The sequence below is a fragment of the Limulus polyphemus genome, unplaced genomic scaffold (assembly GCF_000517525.1).
Source record: "Limulus polyphemus unplaced genomic scaffold, Limulus_polyphemus-2.1.2 Scaffold8413, whole genome shotgun sequence".
NCBI classification, from domain to species: Eukaryota; Metazoa; Arthropoda; class Merostomata; order Xiphosura; family Limulidae; genus Limulus; species Limulus polyphemus.
The window spans coordinates 3,045-16,462 of record NW_013674023.1 but is presented as its reverse complement, the minus strand read 5'-3'; the positions used below and the strand labels follow the sequence as shown (position 1 = coordinate 16,462).

At 32.4% G+C, this 13,418-nt stretch overlaps 2 protein-coding genes and 1 long non-coding RNA gene across 3 annotated transcripts in view; 1 reads left to right on the top strand and 2 right to left on the bottom strand.

Moving 5' to 3' along the window:
- The window catches only part of LOC106475331 (ras-associated and pleckstrin homology domains-containing protein 1-like), a 19,066-nt gene extending 12,902 nt beyond the window's left edge, over positions 1-6,164 (top strand). The window contains exon 8 of the mRNA XM_022379472.1: positions 3,320-6,164. Within this exon, the coding sequence (XP_022235180.1) occupies positions 3,320-5,251 (1,932 nt within the window). The 3' untranslated portion in view covers positions 5,252-6,164. The remainder of the gene's footprint in view (positions 1-3,319) is intronic.
- A 17-nt stretch (positions 6,165-6,181) lies between these two features.
- LOC111083166 lies at positions 6,182-6,819 on the bottom strand. Its single transcript, XR_002608842.1, has 2 exons — positions 6,752-6,819; positions 6,182-6,340 (listed from the first exon to the last, which is right to left on the bottom strand). It is a non-coding gene; the product is annotated as an uncharacterized LOC111083166 (long non-coding RNA).
- Positions 6,820-8,145: 1,326 nt separating this feature from the next.
- Positions 8,146-13,418, bottom strand: part of LOC106475332 (5'-AMP-activated protein kinase subunit gamma-2-like) — a gene marked incomplete at its 5' end in the record, with an annotated part of 7,760 nt that continues 2,487 nt past the window's right edge. The window contains 3 exons of the mRNA XM_022379473.1: positions 8,146-10,616; positions 11,044-11,137; positions 12,025-12,099. Of these exons, the coding sequence (XP_022235181.1) occupies positions 10,543-10,616; positions 11,044-11,137; positions 12,025-12,099 (243 nt within the window). The remainder of the gene's footprint in view (positions 10,617-11,043; positions 11,138-12,024; positions 12,100-13,418) is intronic.

The window sequence follows — 13,418 nt, the reverse complement described above, 5'->3', positions numbered from 1 at the left end:
TTTCAACCTGTGAAAAGAGTTTGATTTTATTTTGTTCTTCAGACTGTTTTTTTATTCTAATTAATATCTACGATTTTATACATCACATCTTTGAATGAGACTGAATCGATATTTAATTAATGCTTTTATGAATATTTAACTAAAAGTTATCAAAAATAGAAAATAATGTTTGGTGTTCTAAGACAAAATTAATTTGGTTAATTGGTAATCAAAGACTTAAGATTTTGTTTTTCATGTGCAACCGTAACACATTTGAATTTGATATTTGTTGTGTATAATGAAATTTAGTGTTCCTAATTCTTTCATTGGATTGTTTTATTACGGTATTTAGGGATTGGCTATTCTGTATCATTGCTCCAGCACACATATATGGTGGAACAGTGTTATCTTTCATATATTCCTTTCTGATTTTCCTGACTAGTTGGAGAATTTTACGTGATGAGCTAGCTACCTGTAATCTTCGTTATCATAGCTTCGTATTCTGGTTTTGTGACGTTGTAGAGCTTAGATATTTATTTTCTCTTTGAGAATTCCGAATTGGCAGCAAGCTGTCAGTTTGACCGAACTTGCAACTATTGTCTAGACCAGCAGTTGTCGTCCACGTAATCCTTCTTAGATGATGTATTATTGTCTTATCGATCATTTTGGTAAACTCTCTCATAAGTTATATCTATTTTTGGCTTAAATATCAGGCCAACTAAACTCTAAGCTAAAATTCTAACGTCTCCTAATATATTCAATAAGTAAGTGAACTTTATTTTAAAATGTAAACCTTGCTTCTCTACTTCAATTGACGATAAAACTGAGTCCGTTCCTCTCAGTTTTTAGGTGTGTTATTTGAGATTTTTATTTTTCATGTTATGTGTGTTTTGTACATATTTTCTGAGAATACGTAATCGTTTGTGACTTGTGGAATAACACAACTGCCTTTATTATTCCGAAGTATCAATCTTAATAAATTTAATCACATTATCAGGTTCTCAAGGCTTTTGGTTTGTTTGTTTGTAATTAAGCACAAAGCTACGCAATGGGCTGTCTGTGCTCTGTCCACCACGGGTATCGAAACCCGGTTTCTAGCCCGATAAGTCCGCCGCTGTGCCACTGAGAAGCTCGAGGCTTTTGGACACGTGCCATTTATAATCACCCTATTAATTTTAGTTCTTTGAAAAGGAACGCATACGATAACAGTGAGAATATTGATCAAAATATCCTTTTTAATATAGTCTGTTTTTAACTTAGTTCATACAATTAAGTACTTACCTGTTAACATTTACTGACACGGCATAAGATTATGGACACTCTTGATGTGCTTTTCATAATAGTGTTTTATAAATCACGCTAATATTATAATACATAATTAAAGATGTAATATTTTCTGAACAACGTCTTGTTCACAATACACAGATTAGAAATACATGTATAGGATTAGATAGAAATCCTTTTGAAATCATCACCAATAAATAAGAAGATTGTAAAATCGTATACCAAATGTTCTTAAAAGATTTTCTAGATGGTAGTCATTGGTATTTTCAACCTGAACGGCACCTTATGTGACAGCAGGACTAAACGACTAGAGCAGGAAGCAGTTTCAGGTATAATCACCCATCAATTAAAACCAAAATAAAATTACTGGCCAGAGGGAGGAAACCACCAGTCAGGATCATCTGCTGTTTACACGTCTACATTTAACAACCGAAAAGAGGAACTGAACTCTACAGTTAAAACAACCCACATAGGTAAAAGTACAGAGCATGATCATATCACAGTTCGAACCTTGTACCTTTCAATCTGCACTACATCCTGGCACGATAACTACTAGGTCACACCCAGCTATATTCACGAAAGAAATGAAGAGTTGATTATAATTTAGTAATAACAATTTCCTATATTATATGTACGAAAACCTTTTAGCACTTTCTAAATCTGATTTATATGCAACATAGCACAATTGAGTGATAATTGATTTAAGAATACATATATTTGACACCTATTAGATCAGATCTTTAGCTACTAATCATATGCATACCTATATTAACAATTAGTTACAACCATAGAATGCATTTTCTACATTAATTCCCACCATTTTACCAACCATTATGTTTTGAAATATTTGTATTGTAATTTCTAAGACCACCGGAACTTATAAACAGTAATGGATGACATACATACGGTAATCTCAAGTGACCTTAATTGTCTAATAAGCATACAGTGTCGAATTGATTCTACAGAGAAACATTTAAGAATAGACTGATGATTTAGCACCAGATTCTGCATGGTTAAAAGGAAAAAAACACTTTCGAAATTAAAAGAATTGAAGACAACAGTGTTGTAAGGATATTTAAAATTATGTTTCGTTGTCTGTTATGTGAACCAGTGTATTTTTTTAGGGTAATCAACAGTAAGTGAAAATTAGTCATAACTAAAAGTAAAAACGACAACAACAACAAAAAAATGCCCTAATCATAGGAAAATCTAGTGAATCTTTTAGTAGAAACTGGCTTTTATAGTATAATACGCTTGACAGTTTTCTTTTCACAGGTTGAAAGAGTTTTATAATACGCTTGACAGTTTTCAAATATACAAGTACAGTACACAAACAACTGCAGTATTGTTAAAAATGAGAGTAATTTACAACATCTCTGACTATTAAACATATTTAAACAGACATATGTATATATGTGTGTGTGTGTGATCAAATTGACAAAGCTCTGGTTGTGCTCTGGAGGATCAGGATGCCAATGATAGCCAAATGTGCATATTTACGTTAAAACAAAAACGAACTTTCATTCTAATAATGGCTGGAGACGGCTTAAATGGGTAATGAAGAAAAACTTTAATATAAGTTTAACATGACAGCAAATGTACAACGTTTCGACAAGGTTTTGTCATCATCATCATTTGTACCTGATGATGACAAAACCTTGTCGAAACGTTGTACATTTGCTGTTATATTAAAAGTTTTTCTTCATTACCCATTCAAGCCGTCTCCAGCCATTATTAATCTTCTGTTGTGTTTTTAAAATTGAGTGGAGTTTAGAAGATAGTTTATTTCAGTGAAAATAGTATTATAACGAGTAATGTATGTGTGAAGACTATATACCTCGAGACATTTAATTAATTATCTCCAGGATCTATAGAATTAAGTCTGATGCAATTTAATATTAATGTGTATGATTGTTTTTTAAGGTTTCAAGTGATTTTGATATTTCAATACAAAGTTTTTCTCTTTTTTTTTGTGACTAAGTGTGAAAATATGTGATGACATAGATTTGATAATGGGGGATATTTATATTTTTGCTAATTGTTGAATTTCTTATAGTTTGGCCACCAACTGAAAGAAAACTATGACAATGTGTTAAGAGACATTGAAGAAGAAGACCTGGAATCATTAGCTAATGCTCGTAGTTTTTCTGTCAGTTCTATGGCTAAAACGTTATCCATTGCCTCTGGTAGAGCAGCAGTACCTGACCAGCAGAGTGATACCATTGTCGAACAGAGGCGTGTCTCCCACTCGTCAGTAAGAAGTCGTGCAGATTTTAGGTGTAGTCAAGGTTCTGATGTGACAGCGAAGCGCTTGTCCTTTGAACGTAGTCTTCAAAGAAGTTCAGTCGTTCGACGAGACTCTATCAAGTCTAGTGCCAGTAGCAGTAGTAGTGGCTGTTCTAGTGTGAGCACTCCTACGAATGACCAGATTGCATTCGAAGCAGATTTTCCTGTTGGGACCATTAAACGTAAGCCTAACATGGCACCTAAGATCCCTCTTACCAGTACAACTCGTACAATAGCGAAACAGTCTATGTCCGATGACTCTCATAATAATGTTGTTCACTTAGATACGGTACAAGAAAACAACAATAACACCGATGCCAGCAGTAGCACCCTGAGCCGAAATGCGGCAACTCGGTTTAGTTTGCAACGCTCCCATACAGATGATAAAATTATTGTGAATGGTATTGCGAAGACTTCTCACAGAAAACATTCCATTGATTCTGGCACATTGACGAGACAGATGGAAGAACTTCAAGCAATTGCTAACAGTAACGGTGTTGAAACCACGGCAACAGATAGTTGTACAGTAACTCCTGTTAATAGTGTTAGTAACATTGATGACCTTCCACTTCCTCCCCCACCTCCTGAACTTGAAATTAGTGAGGACATATTACAGAGGGATTTACTGCCACCCCCTCCACCAGAAGCTTTCAACAGTACCATCGACTTGAACTTTTTACCTCCACCACCTCCATCTGTTCAGTTAGATGATCAGTCTAATTGGCCTAGCACTACTAGCTTAAATTCCTTACCCCCTCCCCCACACGACATTACAGATAGCCCAAATACGTCAAAAGTAAATAAAGTATTAGATTGGCATACCTACATGATAAATCAAAGTGAAATGAAGGCTTCACAGAATGCCCCAGTTGTACCTCCAAAGCCTAAACAACAAATCAGAGAACAAAGATTATTAGAAGATGATAGTCTATCCAAGATTTTTCTTCAATCACTTGCGAGTAGAAAACCAATTCAGAGTAATACATCACCTCGGTCAGTCCAAAAACCAGAACAGAAAATCGATTCTTTGGCAGTTAGATGCTACGGAACTTCACCAAGGTCAGGAGTCCAACCACAGTCTCCAGAAAGTCCCAAGCATGGATTTATAAAGAAAGGAATATCCTTTTCTCAATCATCTACTGAAAAGCCTCATGGTGTTCGGTTTGCAGAGGCTTCAAGTACTTTCCCATCACAATTTCCAACTCCAGATGCTATTTTCCACGACCAATCGCACATTATTTACCCAAAATCAGATCCTCCCAAAAGAAGTGAGGCTACTAAACTGGCACATCGAACCCATGCTGTGCATAGGTCTTCTTCAACCAGCAGCCATGGTGGACAAGAACACCAGCAGCTAAGTGGCATTCCTCCTGAGATTTTTCTTCATGACCTTCAACAGGTTATGGAGAAGAAGTGGAAGGTTGCCCAGCAACTAACCCTAGATCTCACAGCAACACCACACCAAATAATGGGTTTCAGAGACCCATGTTTCCTGCCTGCTGCAGACTCTAGTGCCACTCACACACCACCTCATCCTCCTTCTGCATCAGAACAGGCTGACCACCACTCTAAACAACACCATCATAATCACTCAAAAAAATCAACAGGTAGGCATTCAAAACAACCCCCCTTAACGAAAAAGATTCCCCCTCCCCCTCCTCCTAGAAGAAGCGAAAACACGCATCTTTCAGGGAGGCAATAGTAATTGAACTACTTACTTGAGTGGATGTAGTTATTTACAAAATATAAAGTTGTAAACATCCTAAGGATTGGTTTAAAAGGAAAGCACTACTGTAAGGTGAGACTTCTAGATGGTGCTATACCAATTACCACAAGTTGTTTTATGCTATTAGTTTCTGGAAAAAGTCTGAGAAAATTTAAAAACAAAATCCCCATTGTTACATTTGCCCCCAAGAAGTCTTATGATAAAGATGTTTCTAAGCAATGTTGGAGAGATGTTTGGAAAGTATTAAAAAATGAGTAATTTCTGACTGTTACGAATGGCTTATTTTAAGCAGTTCAGACTCTTATCTTGTGAATATGACTGTTGTTTGAATTAGAATACCTGTTTTTTTTATATTTCTGTGTTAATATAAAGTATTTGTCTTGAATAATGGCATGCGGAGATTAGGTAAGTTGCTTTAAGTTGGATATGCTTTGATTGTTTACGAGTATGCTAATGATAAGAATATTTATTAACTGTCAAAGTCCCACTGTAGTTAATGTACTTATTTATCAATTTATATATGTTTTCAATAACCAAAGAAATAATACAGAATCTAATATTTTCTTCCGTTAAGAAGCTACAGTGACCTCGAACTTGCTTACTTAAGACAGGTTTGGTTTCTGATAATTGGCTTAAAAAATCACAGTGTTTATACTTTAAAACCTTGGTAATATTGTAGAATTTCCATAAATGTTTAAATTATTGTGAGTTTTCAAAATGTTCTTTTTTTTTACTTTCAGATTTGTAATTGCAACTTACTAATTTAATTAATTTTTATGGATGCTCAATATTGAGTTTTTTGAATTTTGGTGCTTAGTGTGTATAGTTTTCTCAGCGTTTAACCTTTTACCAGTATAATATGCTCCAACAATTATGTTACGTCATAGTGAAATGTCTGGTTGTTCATTGTTTGTTTTATTTCAAGGTGTGTTAATATAGTGAAATGTCTGGTTGTTCATTGTTTGTTTTATTTCAAGGTGTGTTAATATAGTGAAATGTCTGGTTGTTCTATTTCAAGGTGTGTTAATAGAGTGAAATGTCCGGTTGTTGTGGGAAGAAATGTAACTATATTCTCACCAATTTTAGAAACGTATTGTCGTAAAGACTCCCAAACAAAGATAGTTCCAATCTTCACAGTAATTCTAACTTTGTCAGTTTACTCTTCCTTTGGTAAATACACACACAAGCTTGTTTTGTGGCAAGTTAATTGTTTTTAATATCTAAGTAAACTTGATATATAGTAAGACTATTGCTTCATATATTACAAAAACATAACCCTAAACGTGCGTATGGAAGTTTGAATAACAATCAATTACTGCTTTTAAACAGGTTAAAAACACTAAACATACTTTAACTTGATAAACTTAACACCTGACCAGCAGGTGAAAACCTTTACATTTTCAGTCTTTTGACACTTTCAATAAATTCAATTTTAAGACCTTCCTAAAATTAAGAAAAAGTTGTTTGTTAAATTACAGTTCCGTGTGTTAATATAGTGAAATGTCTGGTTGTTCATTGTTTGTATTATTTCAAGGTGTGTTAATCATTGTTTGTATTATTTCAAAACAACCAGACATTTCACTATATTAACACACCTTGAAATAAAACAATGTTTTTAGTTTAACATCGACTTGAGTTTATTTATTATCTAAAGATACAGGAGATTTTTAAATTGTCATCTGGTTCAGTGGTCTTATTACTCACTCTTGTGATTAGTTAACCTTAGTTAGGACTTAAATGCATCAGAAGAAAGTTTTATTTTGTGTGGAAGTACACTCGTATATGGACTGTTCCATTACTGCCAAAAACAACCAAGATGTTATCAAATATTTAGTCTTTAACAAGGTGTTAATACATGGTATTTACTATCTGCCTTCTCTTCAGTCTCTATGTCACTTAAAAATTACCTTCTGAAGAATTTTAAACTTTTAATATTTTCTTTGTTCATGAACTGATCCGTAAGTGTTTATTCTATTTTGATAACTTTCGCTACTAGTGTTTCGAGCATATTTCCGTTCTGTGCAACTAAAACTTATTGTTCTCCATATTGAGAAGTTTGTCAACAGCCTGTTTTTAAAGCAGTATATAAAGAAAGATGAATGTTAAGTTAAATATTTCACATAGAGATAAAACAATAGTTTTCAGCTGCAGTTAAATAACACTCACACAACTGATAGTTCCCTACTTAACTGCTCACTTTTTTTCCACCTACTTAAATAAGAATATGAAAAAAGAACAATAAGGGCCAGTAGATGTTTGATGGACAATTTTATAAAATTTATTAAGTTATTCCAATACTTAGTTTCCATTATAAAGTTTGTTCTCTAAGTAATAAATGTTTAAGTCCTTAGTGGAGAAGTTTGATTCTTCCAGCTCTTGAGTTCCACTAATATTGTTTAATGTGACAGACTCCAGTCATGACATTTTAATTTTCCTTTACATAGCATGTTGTTAACTTAAACTATTATTCTCTTACAACCAGCTTAAAAAAAAACACTAAGCTGTAAACCTAAGAATTTCCTGTTCAGTTGGCAGGCTGCCGTATAAATTTTAAACATGTAGTCAGGAACAAACTATATTTTTCTCTGATTTGCTTGTAATTTATGTATAGAATTGAATAATTTATATTATTAGGTTTACTCAGTGATGAATAGCTAATCGCATGTTTTTGTTTACTTTGTAAGATACATCAAGTGGTTGTGGAAGTGTTAATAACTAGTGATGTATGGTATCCAAGTACGAAGATATCAAAAAATAAATTAAACCTATCATTTGTTTTGTTCCTTTTAAATTTATATTAATTTTTACAGCAAGAATGTGTTGATTTTTGTGCAATTTACATTTCGAGAAAATGAAACAACACACAAAAAGAAGTTAACACGTGCTTTTTAGAAATATAACACAACTATCTTTGTGATTATTGAAGTTTATTAATATCACTTGCTCTACTAACCTTTAAGAATTTGGAAACAAAATACAGTGGCTGCATTATTTATTGGTCATTATAAGAAAATACGGTTTTAGGCCCAAGTTTGTCACTTTGTAGGGAAAAAATACAAATATGGTAACTTCATAAATTAGATCAAAAGAGTCTGTAAGATAAAACAAGTTGCATAATATCTTTGAGCAAAACATACATGATAAAAATCAAAACTATTATACGAACATACTTTTGTACTAAAGCTGCCGTTACTTCAGTAGAATGAATAAAATGTAAACCAAAAACGTATTTAAATCACACTTTAAAACATCGCCATGAATTCTGTTCATTTGGGGAAAATTCACTGAATGGCTCGACTTAAGAACTATAGGTTATATATATATGATTTCACCAATCACACATCTGTTACTTGTATGGTAAGTCTTTTACTTTCTTCTTGAAATTCTAAAACTTACATATATAATATTTGTGTGTGAGACACAGTAACCATAATTACGTCATGCTGTTGCTGCTCGTAAAAAAACTTCCTCATGTTTTTGTGAAACTTTACAGAAGCAGGCATAAAGAGTTCATATTATTGTCAATTTTATAGAAACATAGTGAGGAGGATAACAGAAGTTGATGAATAAGGTATCTTGTGACTTTTTCAAAGCATCCACACAAAATGATAAAAGATTGTCTGAAACTTAAATTTTCCATTTAAAGTGTTTTTTGAGAAGAAAGTTTTAGTGTACATCTCGTATATGGATACACACTTTCATTACATATAAATGGGATTGTTAACTTAAATCAGTTGGAATATACAACCAATGCATCTTTAATATGGGAAGCAATTTTTACAAACATTCTTTTAATCTTTAGTATGCTGATTTCAAAAGAATGACAACAATTGATGGATGTTTCAGCTCATCTAACAGAGGTGTGGAAGTCACTAATATGTAGCTGCAAGTCGTGGAGAAATGAAAAAAATCTCTACAGTCTGGTTTGTCAAATACAATTCACACAGCTCTCTACAATAAACAGTTCTCCTCAGAAAAACTTGATGAAGTCACTACTGCTATAATGTTACATACTATGAACTTAACTTATTAGAGTTTACGATATGTTAACATAGACGTGGACTGTGATGAGTTGATTGTATATCTAGGGTAAAAAATAGGTATATAGAACATTTCCAGGCAGCCCAAGTTTCTCGGAACTTCCCGAAAATGGCTGAAAGCCTTGCAAAGATACAAAGCTAAATATACTGTTCCTTCAAAGCCTTAATGTGTTTGCAAACACAGTATCAAATAGACCAATTTCAAGTGATGTATTCATACACAGGTAGGTCATAAACAAGGTAGTTAAAGTTGATTGGTCAGTCACCCATCCATCAAAGGGTTTAATATTTTTAGGTCTCAAAGACTGTTTCCCTGTCATCAGAGTCTCGTAACTGCATTTCTTGTACAATATCACATTACACTTTAAACACCTCCACCTAAAAAACAAATTAACACTGAACAAGTTCATAAGAAGCAAGAACATATAAGAAGTCTTCTCTCTCACTCAAGATCACAACATTAAACATATTAAATCAAAATAATCTGTATTAAATTCAGACTTGCATTTTGAAATCAGCAATTATTTTCTCTTATGAGATGTTTTAAAAAACCGAACAAAAACTTGTGTTATGGGAAAAAAGGGCAGAAAAACAAGCTTGGGTGTCAAGTACTGATATCAAGTTTAATTACCACATTGTTAGGCAACTGCCATAAATCAAGTAAACTATTTACGCTTTCCATCCAAAAATACAACAGATATATTTACACAGCACTGTACATATTGAGTTTACAAAACTTTTTGACACATTACTTCTATATAAAAAAGGCACAAACTCTGAAGAAACAAAAAATAATCTTTTTATCTTAATTTCTACTTAGACACTGGAAGTCAAATTGGTTAGTTACTGAAACACATGAAAATTCAATATATTATGTATTGAGCCTTATTGCTCACCAAAAAGGTTTACTTGTTCATTTTATAACTAAGACTCCTAAACATTTTTACGTGGTTTTTATTATAATTTCAATTTTTCTTTGTGTCTATTTCTGAAAATAAGCAATATCTTATTAGTTGTGGGACTTACAGCCATGATTCCTGATCAATGTTGGTTAGACGTTCATTCAGTAATTGGTGTATATATATCGACAAACACTCAAATCCCCTATTTTAATATTATCGTAAAACAAATTACACTTTCAATATTCTTTGAGGTGAGTGAACCACCTTTAACAATCCAAGTGATGACATTCTGACACTGGACCAAACTCTGTGGAATGAAGACAACTTATTCACAAACATCGTTGAGAGAGATTTCTGTTTGCGAGTCTTCTTTGTCTATTTTGGTTAGATTTTCTTCACCTGTAACCAGCACGTGACACTCAATGAGCCTTAAAATAAATCTTTTGCAAAACTGTACAGTCAAATCTGTTACATAGTTTATAAAATTATTTTTTTACCTAGTTGATTTGTAAAAGTTAACCTAAAACCTTTTAGTACGAAACTTTTCATAGTAGGACATGACATACAAATATAGTTATTAAATCCACATCACGAACAGTGTTCTATAACCTGCCCTTTTAAACTTTCTCATATACTATATAATTAAAACTTAAAGATTGTCATTTGCACATCTTCATTCATTATTTAAAAAAATGTTACTTAGATGTCTCTACAAACATTTCAAAACTTTGAAGCACAGGTACTGAAAATTTGTGGGATGATGCGCACAAGAGTATCAAGAACAAAGATATTTGGTTCAAACTGGAAGTTTGAAAATATTACTTACGAGCTGGCCTTAACACAAGGAACTTCAAAATGTCGGAAAGAGAGACAACTCCAACAACACGGTTCTCATCATCCACTATCACTAGTCGATGAACCTGATGACCCCAATCAAGACTCATGTGAAAAACATAGCTACGACTAAATTATTAAAAAGTTATAAAAATTCTGGTTTTTCAGAGCAATGACGATTTTATAGGAAAAACATAGCTACGACTAAATTATTAAAAAGTTATAAAAATTCTGGTTTGTCAGAGCAATGACGATTTTATAGTGAGTCATTTATGTTTAATTTCGTACTTATTGGAGGGGTAGTGGATAAAATAGAGAAGAGAAGATGCATAGAGAAAATGTGTCTTGTGTCACACTAGGGGAAATTCGGGATTTTTTTTAAATATTGCCTTATAAAATTAAGAACTTAAAACTTGTATACCGTTAAAATATGGATTATTAGCTAAGGTTTTCTGCTATACTAACTCGTGTAACATAAAAAGTAGATTAATAAAATTTTGAATATAAGTCACTAAAACCTCATGACATAACTGCTATAATACCTAGCACTAAACAGTAATAATTTGGTAGTGACATACTGCAACATAACTACACCAAATAATAATCACTTAAGGCAGATATATTACTACAATAATAAACTAAATCACTGCAATTTTACACAAACTTCCATAAATACTGTACTTTATAATCATCGCAGATTTACTGCTACAATAACTGCACTGAATTACTGCTAAAACAGATTTTTTTTCAGACATATAAACTTAACACTTCAATTGCAGCCACACTTCTAATGTGGTTTATCAAACAGATATATTACTGCAATAAATATCAAGAGTACCCACTATCTAAAACAAATCATACTAGCTTCAGACATCTTATAAGACATAAAACTTCTTCAGTACTTTATCATATCTTCAATTTTAAAATAGATGAAAACCTCTAGTTATTTCATGATCAAAACCATTTTTCTCACCTCTGCTTTTACAAGAGTCTCCAATACTGAAAGCAGTGTGTCATCAGCTTTACATTTCGCTACTCCTTCAAACCACTAGAAAGTTTGAAAAAGAAATTTTTCAAATTAATATGGCTTACTAAAAGAAAATCTTAAAAACACCAAACTATTACTACCTCATTCACTAAAAGGAACCTTGAAAATATTACTACCTCATTCACTGAAAGAAACCTTGAAAATATTACTACCTCATTCACTAAAAGGAACCTTGAAAATATTACTACCTCATTCACTAAAAGGAACCTTGAAAATATTACTACCTCATTCACTAAAAGAACGTTGAAAATATTACTACCTCATTCACTAAAAGGAACCTTGAAAATATTACTACCTCATTCACTAAAAGGAACCTTGAAAATATTACTACCTCATTCCCTAAAAGAAACTCTGAAACATCAAAGTATTGCTATTTAGTTCTATAAATTTCCTAATGATCTATAGATTGATTTGTTTGTTTTAAATCATACACCTGCTCCTCTTCCGTAAGATAACACACTATTAAGAGGAAATTGAACAACTCTGTAATTGCTTTAAGACCGAGTTATTTTTACTTCTGGATGTTGAACATTTAGAGGACAAGTTCCTTTTTTTCTCCTCTCTCTTAAAATAGTTTATCAAGCACTCCGTATGATCTTAAGATCCTTTATTAAATTCTTAAAATAATTTACTTAGCACTCCATATGACCTTAAGATCCTTTATTGCATTCTTAAAATAGTTTATCAAGCACTCTGTCTGACCTTAAGATCCTTTATTAAATTCTTAAAATAATTTATTTAGCACTCCGTGTGACTTTAAGATCCCTTATTACATTCTTAAAATAGTTTATCAAGCACTCCTTGCGATCTAAAGATAGTTTATTACATTCTTAAAATAATTTATTTAGCACTCCGTGTGACTTTAAGATCCTTTATTACATTCTTAAAATAATTTATTTAGCACTCCTTGCGATCTAAAGATAGTTTATTACATTCTTAAAATAATTTATTTAGCACTCCGTGTGACTTTAAGATCCCTTATTACATTCTTAAAATAGTTTATCAAGCACTCCTTGCGATCTAAAGATAGTTTATTACATTCTTAAAATAATTTATTTAGCACTCCGTGTGACTTTAAGATCCTTATTACATTCTTAAAATAGTTTATCTAGCACTCCATGTGATCTAAAGATCATTTATTACTTCAATCTCAAAATTAGAAAACATTGGTGTCAAGTGTAAACTGGACATTAGAATCACTTGCTGATGATATCTTTTTAAAGTAATTCAGTAAAACTGTTAAGGAAAGAGTGGTTTAATTCTAGTTACAGCTAGTAAGTTATAACATATAACTTACTAGCTGTAACTAGAATTAAACC